Source organism: Ptychodera flava, chromosome 12 (assembly GCF_041260155.1).
Source record: "Ptychodera flava strain L36383 chromosome 12, AS_Pfla_20210202, whole genome shotgun sequence".
NCBI classification, from domain to species: Eukaryota; Metazoa; Hemichordata; class Enteropneusta; family Ptychoderidae; genus Ptychodera; species Ptychodera flava.
The window spans coordinates 10,075,528-10,096,321 of record NC_091939.1 but is presented as its reverse complement, the minus strand read 5'-3'; the positions used below and the strand labels follow the sequence as shown (position 1 = coordinate 10,096,321).

Sequence of the window (20,794 nt, the reverse complement as noted above, 5' to 3'; positions counted from 1 at the left end):
AACATAGGTCACTGTCTCTCGAAGGACTGATTTTGTTCAAACGTGATACGAAGATAAAATACTATGGCTGCATTCTTGTGCACATTAATTTGTTTCATTATATGATCCGAAATGGCTGATGGCTGATTACAACAACATACCCGATCCCATACCATTTCGAAAATTCCACCAAACCATGTGTATAGTATGTGCCGTCATGACACTAGAGGCAGTGAGGGCATCATTATGTGTGATGTAATCAAAAGTTCCTTCAGTGGTCATTACCGGCAGAGATGAGTCATTTATTGAATGTTCCTCAGATAACTTTATTATGCAAGTCACAGGCCTGATGCAACCGTTGCATCAATGTGCATTCCACAGCGACCTAGACCACAACTATCTAGACACAAAAGATTATAACAAAATGGATAAGCGGGGACTGTGTCATCAACGATGACTTGTCTTAACATAAAATACGACATTTAGCTAGGAAACAATTCAGATTGGCTCAATATTTCCCCAAATTATTCGGCACTAAAAAAAGCAAAACATGACATGCGCTAACCTCCTTTAGCTAAGCGAACTTATAAGGTTGATAACCCTGAGTGACCCCATGTCAAGCTGAATTACAGGTAATCGTTTGTTTTGTTTTTCAGAAAAGGTCAAGTACTTGACTGTGCTTCCTTGGGAATGACAAAATTTTCTAATGCCAACTCCTCGCTTCACTTTACACCACAGGGGGCCCTTTCATCTTGTTTATGTGTGTCTGTGTTTGTTTGTGTGTAAGTGTTTGTTTTTGTTTATTTGTTATTTTTAATAAAATAACAGCCAAAAGCTGTTTTATTTATATTTGTCAATAAAGAGCAGTTTGTCTATTTATTTATTTGTTTGTTTATATGAATTTCCCATGGTTAGGTTTAGGGTTAGGCTTAAGTTAGGGTTAGGATTCGGGTTAGGGTTAGGCTTAAGTCAGGGTTAGGGTTAGTCATAGACTCTCTCACAGCGCCTTCGTTCGCTACGCAGTTATGCACCCTCAACGGTCTTTCTAACATCTAAGCGACGCTCACTACCCTAACTCTAACTATCGTAAATACATACAAATAAATAAACAAATAAATAAATAAATACATAAATAAATAAATAAATAAATAAATAAATAAATTAATTAATTAATTAATTAATTAATTAATTAATTAATTAGTTAATTAATTTATCTATTAATTAATTAATTAATTAATTAATTAATAAACTGCTCTTTAATGACAATCATAAACAAAAAGAGCTTTTCGCTGTTATTTTATTAAAAATAACAAATAAACAAACACAAACACTTACACACAAACAAACACAGACACACATAAACAAGGTGGAAGAGTCCCCTGTGTTTACAGATCCTTAGGAGTAGAAAACTGATTTGTCACGATTCTTCCACATCGGAATCTCAAATTAGATCAGGTTAGAAAATTCAAACACTGGTACTACTTTCTTTACCCGCCCTCCGACTGAAACGTCCTCGACTCGAGTGACAACATTTCTCACGAATTCTTTACATGTGAAGCTTGAGTTAAGCAAGCATTGTTCTTGTTAGAAACTCAAACTCATATAATATTTAGCGGACTGTCTTTGAGGTTAACCAAAGTACTGCGCATTGTACTTAACTGATGACCGGAAACTTTCCACCGATATTGAAAAAGTTTAGACAAGGCACAAAAACAAAACAACAAAACAAACGATTGCTTGTCCTTTGGATTTACTCAGGGTCATTAACCTTATATATTCACTGGAGAAAAAGAGTTTGAAGTAAATCGTTTTTGCGGCTTGTGGTCCCGATTAAGTTGGGAAAAATATCGAGCCGATACGGATTGTTTCGTAGGTAAATATCTTCTACAAAGAATATAAAAACTCTTACTTTTTTCGTAGGGTTTAAGTTAACCTAGGTGTGAAGGTTTTTCTTTCAAAGATTGACCTGCTAGGCGGCTATTTGCTTAGGAAAGGCGAATTATATGCTTTAATCAAAGCTAAATCTGCCAAGTAAGTTTAATGATTGAATTTCAAGAAAAAACACGAAAAAAATCGGCAAATTTAAGAACTTTCTGTGCGCTCCAGCGAACATTTCTTCTCTTTGGATGCCAACGAACGCCCTCACGCGGCCGAGTTCTTGACTTGGCTTCCTTTAGTGGGATAACACATTCTAAAGCTAACTTTTCACTTCTTTTTACACATCCGTAGGAGTAGAAAACTATTTTCTCACGAATCTTTAACATCTGAATCTCAAATTAGATCAGGTTAGAAAACTCAAACCCTGGTAGTACTTTATTTATCCGTCCGCCGACAGCCAGGTCCTCGACTCGGCTTCCTCGAGAGTGAAAACATTTTCTGTCGCTAACTCCTCACTTCAATTTACTCATCCGTACGAGTAGAAAAATCATTGCTCAAGAATTCTTTACATGTGAAGCTTGAGTTCAGCAAGCAATGCTCTAGTTAGAAACTCAAACTCATATACTTTTTACGGGCTATCTTTGCGGTTGAGCAAAGTACAGAGCATGGCATTTAACTGATCGCCTGAAACTTTCCACCGATATTGGAAATAGTTTAGACAGAGCACAAAAACAAAACAACAAAACAGTCGATTGCCTTGACTTTAGATTGACATGGGGTCACAAAGGGTCATTAACCTTACAATTTCACCGGAGTAAAAGAGCTAGACGCATGCCATGTTTTGTGGTTTGTTGTCCCGATTAATAATAATACCGGATGGTTTCGTTGGTAAATGTCTTCTTCATTAGAAAACACGGATAAATTCGGTGACTTTGGGAACTTTGAGCGCTCCTGCGAACATTTCTTCTCTTTGGATGCCTCAGAACGCCCTCATGCGGCCGAGTACTCCACTTTCTGCGTCGTTGAGAGGGACAACATATTCTAAGGCTAACCCCTCGCTTCACTTTTCATACCTGTGGCTGTAGAAAACTGATTTCTGACCAATCTTTCACATCTGAATTTGAATTACAATTTCGCTAGAGTAAAAGAACTTGAAGTAAACCGTGTTTTGCGGTTTGTGGTCCCGATTGATTTAAGAAAAATATCTAGCCGATACCGAATTGTTTCGTAGGTAAATGTCTTCTACAAAGAATGTAAAAACTCTTAATTTTTTTCGTTTGGTTGAAGTTTACCCAGATGTGAAGGTTGTTCATCCCAAAATTGACCTGCTAGACTGCTGCATGCTGAGATAAAGTCAATTATATGATTCAATGTAACTGACACTACCGAGAACTTTTGGATAAACAGCTTTATATCCTAGGGCGTAAAAAGTAAATAGGGGAACATTTTTAGTCTCCTTACTCCGCTTGGTATTGTTTTATTTTCAACTCCGCCAATTCTATCAACCAATTTTTTACTTTCCTTTTAGATAAATCTTCATTTTTTTGGCACTTTGGGCACGTTCCAAACTTGCAAAAAACAACGTGCCATTCCCCTTTCCTTTTTGTTGATATGTTTTTCATTACATGGCATAACAAATATAAACACATTCAACGCAAAAAGAGGGAAAGAAATTAATAGTTGTACAAAATTGACAATAGACAAAAGGGTATTTTATGATTCGTTCTATTCAAATAATTTTAATATCGTTTATTGACTCAGCTTGTTCCAGGCGGTAAAAAATACAAAAGAAACATACTGAGGTTTTGAAAGACTGAACAATGTGCAGAGAGAAGAGGAATTATGAATAGAATTGAAGTGGCACAAATAATCTAACCACCAGGGAAGGTAAGAATAGGGGTGTCACCTTCCCGTCACAGAATATTGTGAATGAAATGGGGCCGGAGGCCTTTGCTGGCCATTTTGTAGCGCTTTAGGCATGCAATTTGCATAGAGAAATAGAATTATATTGAACACAAGATAATTCTGCCGTATTACCTAGTCATCAGGGACGGCAGAACATCAAATTTTAGAAAAACTCCTAATTAGCTATAGTCGGGAATTTTTTTTCAGAACCCCACTTTGAATGTTCAGTAAATTCATATGCAGTCTTTGTATATGTTTATGCTACAGCAGTGTTTGGGATTTATTAAGTGCCAAATGTTTGTGTGCTACATTGGTTCTAGGAGAGGGTACTTTTTTATTTTTGGATGCGGTTTCTATGACATGCTTTGAAAGACAAACAAATTCATCGATAGGCATATTAAACATTTGAATCGGTCTAATTAAATGCTTATGTTTCTGACCACGTCTAACTCTTGTGTAATTGCATTACGAATGTTGATTTAATTTGAGAAAAAAGATATTGTGGACACCATGACGCTCAAAATTAGAAGTTTAGAAGTGTGGGAACCAGTTTTTAATAATTAAAACTTTTTTTTACAAGCAATGATAACTTTGGCCTGTCATTTCCAAGAAAAACAGTGCATATTAGATATCCTGCATGCACAGGCTACGTCGACAAGGTGAATAGAGAATATTCGAACACGCTCTGGGGAGTAAGCAGCTGCAGCTTAAACACAATAATAACAGTAAACTATTAAAAAGTAAGATTGAACCGCGTACCCCTTAAACTAGACTGGAAGATCCGTCGCTCGAGGGCGCTCTATACGCTCTTAACAAAAGAAAAAATACAAGTTACAATGTTCATCAAAGGAGAGTCCAAAGGTTTGCTATAAATTGCAATGAAATCAGATATAAGGTATGTATGTATGTATGTATGTATGTATGTACGTACGTACGTACGTACGTACGTACGTATGTATGTATGTATGTATGTATGTATGTATGTATGTATGTATGTATGTATGTAAACGCACAAACATGCATGCTATTGAGCAACACGAAACAAACATAGGTATTTTGTACTACTATTTTACATTTTATTTCAGTATCGCAAACGAAAATACAAACCACATAATAATATTTTCACACCGATCATATGTACACACTGGATTATCACTAGCGGCGGATTTGAAAGAACGACTCGGAGTAACAAAATATATCCTACATTTTAACCTTTTGATAAAACTGAAAGAAAAAATTCAACATCATTTTTACATAAAAATATTTGTTCGAGCTATTTAACAGTTGAACATCAATGATTTATAAGTTTGAGAGAGAAATTAGAAATTTCCAGACACATTTGGTTGCCATAGTAGAGTTCATATAACCTCACCTCGTAGTATAATTAAACTACAACATTGGTGAATTCATGGTGGAAATATTTTATGAAATGTTAACGTAAGTTTCCCTGCATCGTAAAGTCACATTGATTGACTGGCCATTTTAAAGTCAATTTTCGAAACTGCAATGGATGCTTTGAAACTGAAACAGAAATGTCTTCTCAAAAACTTATACATTTCCTGCTCCAAACATTCGACATTTAACCGTCAAGTTGCCGTTATCGACAGATGAAGGCATAGAGAAAAAACATGGTCAGACGTTAGACGTCAGACATTAATGCAAGTTGTGCCATGTACGACTAGATATACTACACATAAAAAAAGTCAGAGACAGGAAATCAGCTTGCAAAAAGAGCAATGATAGAAGTTATCAAGGCGACAACTAGTGAGGGCGCTACAAAGCTTGCCCCACCTTCACCGTTAGATGAGCTGACCTTTTTTGCCCCTGCAGGTTTAGGGACTGTGCTGACGAACACCTTGCGGCCGTTCAGCGGCTGTACTGGCCTGAAATTATTGACGATTTTTTTGTTATCAGCGCCTTTTCCGGCTTCGTGACTATCTTCTCCGGAATCGTGGTCAGCGGTTCCATGGCCTCCGTCGCCGTGTCCCGCATCACCATGACCGGCATCGACGGTTCCGTGGCCTCCGTCGCCGTGTCCTGCAGCTCCGTGACCCATATTTCCGTGTTGGTCCATTTCTCCATGTCCACCAGCATGTGGATCTCCATGACCGTCGTCATGACCGCCAGCATGTGGATCTCCATGACCGTCACTATGACCACCAGCATGTGGATCTCCATGACCGTCGTCATGACCACCAGCGTGTGGATCTCCATGACCGTCGTCATGACCACCAGCATGTGGATCTCCATGACCGTCGTCATGACCACCAGCATGTTGATCCCCATGGCCGTCGTCATGACCACCAGCATGTGGATCTCCATGACCACCAGCATGTGGATCTCCATGACCGTCGTCATGACCACCAGCATGTGGATCTCCATGACCGTCGTCATGACCACCAGCATGCGGATTTCCGTGACCGCCGCCCCGTTTGCCACTGCGTCTGCGGCGATGGTGGCCACCTCCATGGTGCGCATCATGATCTTCCTCGTGATGACCACCGTCATGGTGGGCATCTTCGGCTTCCTCGTGGTGACCACCATCATGAGCGTCTTGGTGTCCACCTCCGTGGTGAGCATCTTCTGCCCCTCCGTGATGAACCTCTCCATGGGCACCAGCGCCTGGATCACCATGATGCTCATCAACCATCCCATGGTGCTCTTCAGAGGACTCGGGTTCATGGTGAGTCTCCGGCGCCGCTCCATGATGCTGTTCAACGTCACCGACTTTGGTCTTCATTGCCGCCCTAAAGAAATTGATCTGAGAGAGAGAGAGAGAGAGAGAGAGAGAGAGAGAGAGAGAGAGAGAGAGAGAGAGATAAATGCTCGGTATTTCCTCAGCGAAACGTTATCATATCCTCTCTATCAATAATGTATTCCCCGTAGATGTTTTTTTATTGGCAATGTATTCGCATTGAAACGAAAGATTTAAAGATTTCCTTTTGTAAGCCATGCCATGTCAATGAAGCGAAAAGTAATCACGAGTCACCGGGCAAATTTCGGTGACAAATTACCTGTTATAGAACTCAAAACTGCCGCTATCCGATTTTAATTGCAGGCCCATTTGGCCGAGTTTTAACGATTTCCACTAAAACAAGACGGTGACAACTTTATTTACCCGACAATCTGCAAATAAATCGACAAAGCAAACCCGCAAAAGTACTGTAAAAAATTCAGATTTCGAATTATATCTGTTTACAAAAGGCCTTCTCAAAGGCCTGGGACTTGATCCCAGGGATCAAGACAGAGTGCGCCTCGGAGATATTCGGACTGTCAAGGTTTAGCCTACAACTCCTTTTTAGTCTACCTCGAGACTTGTTGAGGCTTACTTTGAATCTCATGGCATCGAATAATTAGAGTTTTCATAGGCATAGTTTTGTGTAGACATTAATATCTTTCGCGCGAGGGCGCTCTCTACGCTCCCCCTCTTAACGAGGAGGGGAGCGTAGGGAGCGTCTTCGAGCGACGGATCTTTCAGTCTAAAGTGTTGTGGAGATCGAATGTATATTTTTCCTCCATTGTGTCAACGCAGGAATAGCGGCCATTTTGAATTTCGAGAGTCCCGAAGTATTGGTCAATTTGTTTTAAATTTTACTTCGGTGACCCCTGATTGCTATTTTTGACATCGAAAGGGGATAATGTAAGGTTTCCTTGTAGAAACTTTAGGCCAAAGTTTTAAGTCTTTCAATTTCTAGGAGCAGAATATCTTGTTTACTAATGAATTAGACATCGAGACACACAGTCCCATGAACCCAGTCATTCTGCTGCTGTCTATTGTTATTAAAAATTGATTACTTTACAAATGAATTTGATTTTGATATCGAGCTAGAGGTAGAGGATGATTTAAACCATTGCAGAGTATGAAATAAATGTACTCACACGGGTGAGGATTTTCTATGTGAGAAATTTCAGATTTTGTACTACTATGGATTTCATATCTACTTTAGAATGCCTTTTTGTGTTTTGCCTAACATGTCTGACAATTGAACTTTGACAACAACCAACGTCTTATTACCTGTTTTTGCGAGACCTTGATTGGTTCATCGAACACTGTCCACAGTACGCTCTCGTAGCATGGGGGCGTCGTTAGCGATCCGTCATACCGGTAGAAAACTTTCTTGTTGCCAGACATCAGTGGGAATATCGGGAAGGTCGTATCAAAATCATACTTCTCACCTGTGAGGGCGGAAGACAAGCATTACACACAGGTCAGTGCAAGAGTGACTACGAGTGACTTATACATTGTACTTTGCTGACTTTTAACATCACCCTGATGGATAAAGACTCTGAGCTCTGCTCGAGTTCAGTATGAGAAATTAGTTTTTCGATTTGCAACAACGTATATACGCTGAAAATTTGAGGCGCTCTACCAAAAACGAAGCGTGCTGCTCACTATCCTCCTATACCAGACCAAACTCCAAGTAACCGAGGCCGATCTGTGACGATATTGTCACAAACATCAGAAACTTTAATTTTCCCGCGGCCACTTACCATTGTACTCGACTTCATCCACGCCATCAAACACTTCGTTTAAGGCTTTGTTGTCTTTATCCTTTTCAACCTAAAAAAGTGATGGATTGGGTATTAATTAATGCCCCAAGAATTCTTACATTACTAAAATACCGTCTGATATGTTTGTAGACCATGGATCCATAACTAAAATAGAACATGTGTTTCCCGCAAAATTCGTTCCAGAAACCAGAAACGGATTTTTTTCTTGGGCTTTCTTTCAATCGACCAAAACCTGTGCCAATCGTTCAGGTACACATTTAATTTTTCAAAATTCACCGCGTAGAAGGTGAAATTCAAGCAAAGTATTATTAATGGCCGAGGTAACCCGTATGTATATACTATCTACAGGGTAGACCGTACATCTCAAGCAAAAGTGGCAAAATCACACCCGCTTCAGTCTATGGTATCACAATGCTGAGACGGGGTGAGTGAGCTGACATAGGGCGGGTATACACATTTGTACAGCGTTTTATACCCCCTCCGTTTTCGCCGCATACCGGTTTTTACTGACTAAATGTTAATAAAAATGTAGACCGTTGACCCCCTTTTTGGCTGCAGCGCAACTTTTGACCTCAAATACGAACTTTTGATCTTTGACGCGGTGAGTATAAAATGTCAAGAATTGACATAAGTATATAGCCAAAATGTAGAACTTTGGAAACTCCCCTATTTCAAGGAAAATCGAATTGAAGAGTTTTGCTTTGTAGCTTGAGCTGTACATCTGTACCCAAAAGGGGCAGTGCTCTCGGACACCGTATACGGTGCCTTCTTCCTTTTTTGCCGTAGTTGATCAAGTAAAAGACGTGGTTCCTTAAAGAGTCAGTGCATATGTTTTAGTCACATAGTGTCGTAACAGTGCGTATTAATAAACACTTTCTCACCGCAATAAATGTTCCGAACACAGCTAATCCTCGTGGCTTGTCAACGGCTTCTGCAAAACTTTTGAAGCGAATAAAGTCATAGGTCACCAGATGCATCTGAAATGTAAGAATATCGAATTATCATCAATGTATTGTGTAAGGCCTTGGTTTGTAATAAATATAGTCTGAAATATTCAGTGGGTTTAAAGTGGAAAATTTTGACGTCGACTGCACATAAGTCATCGTCCATCTGTATTTGCTGGCCAATTCGTGATTATTCATACGAAACGTGGCAAGAAACGTGTCCAAGAAACGTAAAATATTTAATAACACCGAGGAGTGCTAATAACGACAATCGCTAACAGCTCACCTCAGCAGCGTAACGTTTTCCATTCAACTGATGTTCCGATCCTCGAGTGCTGTCATTTCCCCAGTGATAGTGGAACTGCACCGCTTTGTAAGCACTCGGCAAACCACCACCGCTAACATAGTAATCTCCCTTCAGGTTGACTTGAACTGTATAAACGTAACAAAACAAATACATTTAATTTTTTACAAGGGGAAAGCAGAGATCACTGGAAGGCTGTCTCGTATGATAAGCACATCACCAATTGAGGCATTATATTTCCTGCGCAAGAACAAAATGAGAAAGTGACATTCTTATTACTGTTTGCTTTAGATTTCTTCACTGTTTACATAATGTCATTTTCTTCACATATACAAAACGTAAAAAATACATAGACATACATACATACATACATACATACATACATACATACATACATACATACATACATACATACATACATACATACATACATACATACATACATACATACATACATACAACATGCACACGTACATACATATGGCCTATATTACCTTATACATTGTACATACATTAGAGCACACACATACCTAAAAGTCAAAAACTAATATTATATATATATATATATATATATATATATATATATATATATATATATATATATATTATATTAGGTACGTCTACTGATCTGCTTGTATATTTTCTGTTTATTCTGTTGGTAATTTTGATACAACGTTTCGTCCTAAAAGTAGGACTTCATCAGGTTGAAGACATCTTCAACCTGATGAAGTCCTACTTTTAGGACGAAACGTTGTATCAAAATTACCAACAGAATAACAGAAAATATACAAGCAGATCAGTAGACGTGTGCAATTTTATTCATCCGCTATTACCAAACCACGCTACGAACAACACTGGGAGCTATCTGTACATCTCAAGTATACGTATATATCAGGTAGATAAAGATAGAAATACACACTGTAAAAATAGCGGACGCTAGACGCGTCTTTACGCGTTCAAAATGTACATGTCGGTGTTCAAATTTGAACGGCTAGTGTTCATATGGTTAACACTAGTGTTCATATTATTAACAATGATGTTCTAAACCTGAACACGTAGTGTTAACAACTATCTCCTTCAAGTGTTCAAAAACTCAGCATCACAGAAATTTTACAATACTGTGAAACAATTAACAATCTTTTGTGTTTTTTACTTTACAATGGCTATATTAAATTTACTACTGCCTCGCTGTCCGGCAAACGTACACGGATTTTGATGTAGCGAATTTCCCACTAAGTGAAAAATATCTCCGGTCTAAAATTGCTGAAAGCATGTTTTTTCTAAAAAAGGAAGTATAAAAAATAATTTTACACGTTTATTACGGGTTGAAATTTTGAAATTTTGAAAAGAAAATCAAAAACCACCATGGACGTTTAATTTTAACATCGGCGTGCAAGAGGTGTTCTACTTCTTAACACTTGGTGTTCAGTTTGGTGCCTTTTCTTATCCCATGATGCATCAAAACGGAAGTTGCGACATTTTTCTTGTAAGCACACGCTGAAAGTCGTGATCGTGCGAAAGCAAGACCAGAAAGGGTAAGTTTTCTCTCCAAAATATTAAAAGGTATTGGATTTTGAAGCATCTGTATTATTATCCTTCGAAATTAATTGTATTGTACTTTGAAAAAGCTTAACTACGTGAAGAAACCTTTATTTCTTTCAGTGGCTGGTGGACCATACACTAGCTGTGAATACGCAGCAGTGTTTTGGGCCATGGGTATCGATCGCACTCGGGTCAAGGGTCATCACTGGAGCGATGACCCTTGACCCGAGCGCGATCGATATGCCACATTACCGCTGCGTAATCACAGCTTACACATGTCTTTTAGTAACCACAATCGCATGTAAATTTTTAGTTAAACATCGAAGAATATTGTTTTAGCATATGAGAGTTGGCTTTGCTTTTACTTTTCATCAGTTGATGACACGAAGAAGCCAATATTTTGTAACATTGACGAAAAGAGGCACTGTATACAAAAGTCACCCCTTTTCCTTGACCTAATAAGGCCAAATTGTCTTTCATTTGAAGTCTCATGTCGCCATATTATCTATTGTTGCATTATTTTCAGGATGTGAAAAGTTGGATGAACGTGAATTCCAAGAGTTATTACAGAAGCTATTGGTACAGAAATTGAAGAATATGAGTGTACAGATAGCTGTCTGGAAACAAGCTTGAGAACCTCAGTTCATCTCTGATGTAGATTTGAACTTTCTAGGGTTAGTAACTGAATTGATAAGTTTCTGTATTTTTGTTCTGAATTTATCTGAGCTATGTCCAGAACGCTATGATTAACTAAATGTTACTGGAGAATAAGCTTTCAAATACTTGTAGTCGCCCTCATCAGATGCAATGGTGCAATGAAGAATTAAAGCAGAAAGCCACAGAAAATTCACAGTGAAAAATGTACACTCTAAATTTCGGAATTTTCTGAAATTTCCACTCTGAATTTTCTGTCGCTTTCTGCTTCAAATCTTCATTGCACCCTGGCATCTGATGAAGGAGACTTCACGTCTTTGAAGGCTTATGCCAGTAACATTTAGTTGATCATAGCCTGCTACCAAATCTTTGATTATTTTATATTTTAGATCAAGAAATCTTTGGTTAACGGTTTGTTACTGATTTTAGCTTTGCTGTTAAGGACGTAGACCTTATATCATAGGTGAATGTGGTGGCATCATCCTCAAATGTTTACATCCCAAGCGTTTTCTTCAAAACGGCCAGTACGATTCATTTAATATTTTGAGTACAGGTTTCGGGGATTTTCCTAATCATATATCTACAAGTATGATGAAATACACAAAATTGTATTTTTGAGACATTAAAGACATTTCAGACATTTTTAAGACATAAGGAATTATCAAAATGTGATATATTCAAGTAAGCCAAATTTTTAGCTTTTTCAAACAGATGTTTTCGTACGTTTTTGCAAGTATGAACATATAACGTAATCCACAATAAGTAAAACCTGTTTTGTCACTACTTTGTTCATATTGTTTGAAAACGATCTACAGTGTTTATGGGGATTTTCTTTTGTTTATGTTTTGATAGGAAGGTGTTAATTAGCGTTGGTGTTTTCCTCTGACAAACTTTACAAAGTGGCCATATGGCCACTTTGTATAGTTTATCAGAGGAAAACACCAACGGTGTGTATGTGCCCAATTGACACTAAATAATTGTATTTTACTAAAGGAATTTATATGTATTTTTAAATAAAATAATTTTACTGAATATAAGTGGTCTGTTTTGTTATTTCCAGGCTTGAACACCCCATGAACGCGCAAAATTAAAGGTGTTCAACAAGTGCATATCATGTGTTCTAACCTTTAACACACTTATCGTTGAACGGCGTCCATGCGTTCAAAAAGTGTTACAGCCCTTTGAACGCGTAAATGCGTTCAATTTTTTGAACGCATTTCATGTGCAACGTATGTTCAGATATGGAACACGTGGTGTTCAATATAATGCCTGATGAACACCAAGTGTTTAAAATCTGCACACGTGTGTTAAAAAATTGAACATTGGTTGAACACGTAGTGTTAAATTTCTGAACGTCTAGACGCGTTCAAAAAGTGTTACAAAAAGGCGTTTAATTGGTGTTCTATCCTTTAACACTTAACTTTACAGTGCAGGCAGACATGCGAAGATAGATGTGTACACATACTTAATAGCATACAACAGATTTTATCAAATATATTACACTGTAAGGACAACTTACCCGTGTGGCCATTATTAATGATATCCAGAGAAGAAGGCCTGCTCTCGTCCAATAATTTTCCTCTCATACCTATCCACACGAAAGGTCCCCATGTCCGCTTCTCGGCATTTTTTCTGTCGATGTTAATGGGGGACTGGCTTTCTCCTCCGCAATGCTCATAGTGGTCTCCCCAGTGCTCGGGGCCTGTCAAAAATCGCAATTGAATAAATTGTAGGTGTAGTAACCGTATCGTCTGCATGCTGTGATCTCCATCACGGAAGTTGTTGTGTTGCTAGGTAAGATTTATATGATGATGACCCCATCTGCGGACTACTAGTAATATGAGAACATCATTTTCACTATTCCCTTCACTTTATTTCAGAATCAAGGTTAAATTGGCCTGGGAACAAAAAGGTGGGGTACTTTGTCAGCATCCTATCGTCGTCTCCGAATCCGTTCCAGATATCAATACGTGTAACCCTGTAGTCATTTTGTAAAGTGGAAATTTCCCGTGCCACATGATAAGTTACTGCATATGCTGACTTGTGTGAAATCGTTTGAACGCATCCTCAAGGTGCAATGCGACAATTTTCACAGTAGGGATTCGCGCGATATCGCTGACATCATGATATCTGTGACACACATACAGGTACACCTGTTCACCTTTGCCTTCGAGCAAGTTCATCGTTCTTGGTGACGTCATAACAGTGTCCAGACTGACACCGGAATGTACTCGGCAAAGTAGTACCAGACAAAATAACGCACAAATCATTATTTATATGTGGTGAGTTTTCATCGTTGAATGGACATTTGCATATCATGTTGAATTGAATGAACAAAGTCGCTGTTTTTTGGCTTTTGGTTTGGCTATGAACATGGTGATCGCAAAATTGCTATGCTTAATATAACGAATGTCAAATATAAATTAGCTATGGTTTGCCCATAGGTTCGTTGTTTTGCCACTGCCGCCGATAGTTACGTGTAGTCCTTATTGCAAGCAGACACCACAAAGTGTTACCGCTATCTTTATCTTTTCTGTTTGTGCACGAGGACGAAGACATGTTTGTCTCCTACTCTTTCAGAACTATGGCTGACTTGCTAAAGAATTACAAACTTGACAAAAACAATGTGAAAAGTGGGACTTTGTTCGGTGTGTTGATTTGACGAAGCATTCACGGTTCAAATAGTATCACATGTTCGTAATTAGATAGATATGACTCAATGCTCACGATATCAACAGATGCGTTGATATCTAAGATATCCTTTTTTTGCGCCCCACGATGAAAGAAAAACTAATAATGCAAACTTGTAAACGTTCAAAAAGAAGCTTAGGCCAAAAAAAGAAAAAGAAATGTTTCTGGTCAGCACGCGCGTCACTTGAACAACAGCGCGTCACCTTTTTTCTGTTTGTGGCCGGCGGCCATGGCAAACTACGTACTGATTACTATGACACCAACCAAAACGGCTGAAGAGAAAGAGAAATTCTTTGGGGCACATGATCAGTGACTGCATGAACAGTATACATGTGACTATATTGATAAAACTATAAAACTGGACCCTCCTCCCTCCCTTGAGGAGAAAAAAAAATAAAAAAAAATAAAAAAAAATTCGCGTCGCCGCACCATTTTTTAAAGAAGGCCTGACCAGAAACATTTCTTTTTTTGGGGGCCTTATATTTACTGTGATCAATGAGAAATATTGGCAGAATTCGTGTAAAGAAATCTCTCTACGAGCAAGGGTTATCATATGCAGCGCGACTGAGCAAAAGTTACCAAAGTGAACTTTAGCGCCATTAACCTGTAGTTGCAATAAGATAAGTCGGTTAGTAATTCGGTCTGACACTCTTACATACCCTACATTATCTCAGCTCACGCGCGTTGTAACTTTAAAGGTATTTACACCTAGAATATACACATGTTTTGGAGGTTGTCTGGAACTGAAGTGTGTAAAACCTACGTAAACGACAATTTTGCCAGCACGATAGTTGTCGACGAACTGAATCTGGATGTATTCATTTCTGTAAATTCTAGCAATCCAAGCTCTTCAGAAAACTGTATGTGGTAACGCCAGCGTCGTTCCGTATGTTTTAATAAAAATCCTTGAAGTACTATCATGCAAATGATGTGTGAATACAGCATCTCTATGACGTCATCAATAGTAATTAAGTGGGTTCCTTTACAAAAAAAATTTGAGGCACATTTTGTCACACGAATCTTTAGTATATCTCCTATCTTGTAAAGAGTACGTCATATCCTTGTTCCGCAAAGTTATCTGTATAAGCGAACACTGTAGAGATGCAATTTGTAAGGTATTATGTAAGACGAAATTTGCTTTGACGAAACTGCGTACCATTACAAGCAACAACGAAAATTATACTTACCGGTATTGCCTGTGTACTCCCATCCGCCTGAGTTGGAAAAAGATAAAAAGTTAGCTTTTTGTCTTTCTACAGAGAAAGCATACCTTTCAATTATTTTTCTAGGTGTTCATTTTGTTAGAGTCATCCAACAAGCATTACACCATTACGTGTAGGATACGCGCAGACCGGATAGGCAAATATTGTGATAACAAAATTCACTTTGTCACACATTAGCCATTGTCAATTAAACGGAACGCCTACACTAGTACATTTCCTCCTCACACACTTACATAATGCCATTTTAGTTGAATTTACAATTTACATCGGACCTGCTCCGATAAGTACAATAACAGAAAAAAAATGACGAGGAAAGACGCATTTTACACAAAGCGGCCATCTTTGAAGTCGCCAAACGTTAATTTGTAATCGAAAAAAACCTCATTACACCGACATTTTGTTCTCGATCATGGGACAAAACTTCACAGGAGTGTTTTTTTCCCTTTTTCTTCGTGAAATAATCATTCAGTGAAAAGATGTCTCGGAAACTTTCCCTTTTGTCTGATTAGCCAATGGTAGAGACAATATAAAGGCTGAGGGTAATTATATTTTCGAATGTAAATACCATAAATCAAAGACATGGTAAATACATAGTACATGGTTGAAATGGGGTTTCATGGTCAAATTTAAGCCGAAAGTGGACATATTTGAAGTTAGCGACATGATATGATAGGTTTTCAAGACAACTTGAAGGTAACTCAGAGATTTCTCGGTCAAGTAGGAGGTCCGTTGACCTCAGGGATGAACAAACTGTACCGTCTATTGATAATGCCACTGTCAATGTAACGCTAAATCAATCTCGAATATAAGTGGAATTAAACTTACCTGATGCGAAAACAGAAGCGGCGAAAAGGCTTAGACAAATTAAAGTCCTATACATTCTCAAGAATGTCTTCAATACTCTGTTGATTCTTAATTCAAGCTTGGTAATTACCGGTGTTGATTTGCACCAGCCTCGACTCCACTATTCCGAGGCGCCCTTCAGATGGCGGTCACTGCAACTAAGGTTTTTTCAAAGTAAGAAGTGGCTCATGAGGGCGCATTAATTATTAATTTATTAAAACTCCAGTAGCGAATACTCAGTTAACCCCTGCAAATAGTAAAGGCTGAACTAAAAGCGGTGTGTTGTTTGTTTACAGTGACCTGAGGGCCACATTAGCGCAACAGAACTTCAATTTAAGTTATCCCCCTCCTCAAGTAGGTTACACATGCGACCCCGTCGGCTTCTGAATCAGTCGAATACTTTATGCGGTAACGTTAATATTTCTTTTTGAAATTACTCATTTCTTGGAATAGAAACTTCACTGAGTCACATTGTACCATCCTCCATTTACAATCACTGTGGAAGTTTTGTTCGTTAATTCTGTAGACCGACACTGATTTCTAGAATGATGTGTAAACTCTTCTTGAAGGAGGCTGTGAACCTTGTCAATGTTAGAAAAAAAAAGGAAAATAAGGTCGAACCGAAAAAGAACTTTATACAGGCCTTGAATTCGATTTTCTAACATTGACACAAATGGACAAAATCTTCCCCGTTCCCTACTTTAAAATGAATATTTCGTTGATCGAGCCCGTTCAGTAACACGTGTGCAGATTGAATGTAATTGAATTTTAAAAAGCTCGATTGTAACACTGACGTTGACGAGATAGCTAGCGTGAACCATTGAACTCTCTCTCTCTCTACCACTTTCTTTGCTAATGATATTCCGGAATGCGATCCCATTGTTCTCTGACATGAAGATATGTCTGTGTGTCAGAGATGGCTTGACCGAAGATTCCCTTATATTCATAGAGAGACAAGCACAAATAAAATGTTTAATTTAGTTAAAATGGTAGCATCCGATTAAGAAATATAACCAACTTTGTCTCTTTTCTGGTTTACATGTTGAAGAAGAATGCTCAGTAAACTGTGAAGCTATCAAAATATTGTTGATGATGTTGATCATCGTGCCGACACACCTCAATATTTACTCTTGAAGTGGACATACCCCACTGGCCAAGCCCGCGAAGAAAGCAAATCAAATCTTGTCACCCCTCGTCGTCTAATAGCTTGAGTTCACGAGGGAAGCGGTCAGGACCGCTATACATAGACTATGGCCGATAAAAATGGTTTATGATTAATTTGAAAATTTGCTTAATCCAATAAATTAGGCACGGTGTGGTCCAGATTTGGTCATACCATCTGACCAGGCATGTCAAATTAGTAATGACAAGATAAGGACGGGTATTTTGGTTTGAAATACACTGATATGGCCAAGTAAGGTATTTTTGCCTCAACTTTACCGCAAGTATATTCAATAACCAAGCTCAACTGGGTTCTTTCAAAAGGAGACAGGGTGAGAATTGTACAATTGGTCGAAAAGGAAACCAAAGACAAACCAAATTTATCGGTAGTCGATGATTATCGAAATTTTAGAATGAATGTAAATTGGGTATAAACTCGTCGACGTCAGATCGAATGGCCATTTGTCTTTGTGTGCTTATAGCTGTGATCTTGGCAATACTCACCGCACTTTACCATACACCTGTTCAGAATAAGATAAAAGCCTGAAAACACACCAAATCAAAGGACCAGACAGCTGTTGACAAAATCTTACATTTGATTGACTGACAGTGGCATGTCAAATAATTTATATGTAGGACAGTGTTCACCTTTGACCATATTGGCGTGGGCATAGTGAGCCATAAATGGTTGGAGTCCTATATGGCAATATTTGTACATCCAATGTCGATGTTGTGTCCGCTGTTTGTCGTTGACTATAACACCTCTGCCTAACTACAAGTAAACGACGTGAAACGGAAGAAGTTTGTGGTATGGTCGGTGCACGAAATTGGGTCTATTTATGCAACCTACTTTTATTGTAAAAAAGCTAAGTTTACCGCTTGGTAAGACCTTACCTGCTTTGGAGAATATCTTAGCGATATCGCATAATATGCTGTTGGAGCGTGTCTTAGCTCCTGAGAGGCGTTGTTCGCACTACAACTAAGCTTATGGGCGTTGTATACACTTGACGTCGCTTTTAAGTGACTCCTTCCGTCAGTGTTTGCTCACATATGTCCAACGTGCTATTCTCGGCAGATACGGTATCTGTTCGACAAACAGCGGTGTTTTTTTTTAACACCTCATGCTTATCGTCAATTCTTTTACGACTTGGTGTGTAAATATGGTCCAAAAGTCAGAAATATCGACAAACAATAAGAATTCGTTCAGTGACAAACTTATCTAGTACAATAGCGGCCAAGACTGGTACGGAATATATGCAGAAAGTTGTGCAAAGTGAGATTGCTAACTGAAACTAATGGAAGGTATGTAGTGTGCCTGGAGAAACTATCGAGAAAGATGTCATTTTGGTATGTTCGTTCTTGCCTAAAATTGAAAGTCTAAATTAATCCCGTCCGAGAATAGTTTATTTTTTTTCCCTTGGCAATCTATATTCCGGTCGCTATATGTAATGCTTACACGTCCGATATAATTTGTTCTGGGGGACACCCCTTCCAATTACGCCCATCACAACCAGGTAACCAAGTTTTATCCAACAACATAATCATCGACGAATTTACCATTTCTGGCATTGCTATTATTAGTCATAATCATTGTAATATGTATGGGGTAATGAGAATGAATCGGCCCGGAAAAGAACAGGCAATCCCTCACGCATTCCAGACGTCAAAAATTGTCGGCAAACGGTGACGCTTAAGTGCAAAATTTCTTCTTGACAGGCCTTGCAAACTAACTTGATTTGTACTCGAGTTCCTATAACCGCCTGTCAGTTTGCGTATTATGTTATAAGTAAATTTGTAAACACTATCAGAACGTAAAAGGCATATTGATAATTATTCTGCGTTTGAATTCATAATCTTTATCGTTGGGAACCGGTCCACAGTATTGTGGTTCAATTTGGCTGGTACGTTTACCAATTTACGTTTGCTACAAAAAGACGCAGTTGTAAGGGATAGCGAAGTTTATCATGGGAGGGGGTGGTCAAAAATGGAGAAAATTCTGTACGGGGAAAAACGCCGTCATTACTAAGCAGCAGTGTTGATTACCGATAAAAAGGTGATTCAGGAAAAAAGAACGTGTGCTGCGCAAGATGCGATAAAAGAAATTTAATTTTGGAACGCGAAAATAATGTCAACATCGAGACCAACCCTCCCAATATCTAAGGGTCAGTCCCTGATGAGCGTGTACCGAAACCAATTTCTCCGGTGTTAAAAATCACACATAAACTATACTTGCGTATGAGTACGGGCATTGTATAATTCCAAATCTTGTTCAAATGGAATTCGCAGATTTTCGTATGAATGTAAATACTGACAGCTCTTCGATAGGTTCAGAAGTTTTTCACTGAAAATGATCGTTGTTACAGTACGCACCATCAAACAGGCTCCAAAAATATCACATAATAATTTAATCAAATGTTTATGCAAAACTGGGACATTTTCAGAGAGATAACTCATTTGTGCTAAAAAAACTGCATCAACAAACAGCTTTTTCGGAGTTACAAAAGCAAAGACTCTGTACTTTATTCCAGTGTCTATGATAGATGGGATGATGGGAGAGCTGAAGAGAATCGAAGTTGACTGTCAGAGTCAATATATAGCTGTACACCTGTCCAATTTACGATTAGATACAAGGCGCACACTGTCTATTGATTAGATGCAAGGCACACTGTCAATTGCTTCGATCATGGTATTCTCAATATTTCTAGAGACATGCTTCGTGTCCTCCATAAAAATACTTAGAGAATTCAAAGTTTTTGTTTCAATGCTTCGCATATGAAAAGTAACTGCATCAATTGTAGTGTGATTGATAGCACCTCGAGGACAGATTTTTGCAGGAAATACGGACCACCTGAAAGCTTTTTTGGAGCATACTATGAGCAAAATATGTAACATATGCAGCTGTAAGGAATAATTTCGTTCACATGTTGCTGAGATCAATTTCAGTCACGACTAAAATAAATTTTCTGGTCAACAATGCCAACAAACAAAAGCGGCTACCTATGGTTCGACTATCCGAGCAGATATCTGGGGTGTCCCACCATACTTAAGTTTGGTGACTGAGAAACTGCGTAGTAAGGACGGGACACACATTGCACATAAGCAACATTCACTAAAAATACATTTGCCCTGTTTCATAGCACAGAATCATGAGTTCATAC

The 20,794-nt window shown here is 38.5% G+C and overlaps 1 protein-coding gene across 1 annotated transcript; it reads right to left on the bottom strand.

Moving 5' to 3' along the window:
• Positions 1–4,814: 4,814 nt before the first annotated feature.
• LOC139144932 (uncharacterized) lies at positions 4,815–18,651 on the bottom strand. The gene is made up of 9 exons (XM_070715765.1): positions 18,531–18,651; positions 16,458–16,633; positions 15,597–15,623; positions 13,238–13,420; positions 9,505–9,650; positions 9,156–9,251; positions 8,254–8,323; positions 7,778–7,938; positions 4,815–6,523 (listed from the first exon to the last, which is right to left on the bottom strand). Exons 2-9 carry the CDS (start codon positions 16,510–16,512, stop codon positions 5,480–5,482), a joined length of 1,782 nt encoding a protein of 593 aa, XP_070571866.1. The 5' UTR covers positions 16,513–16,633; positions 18,531–18,651; the 3' UTR covers positions 4,815–5,479.
• Between the last annotated feature and the right edge of the window lie 2,143 nt (positions 18,652–20,794).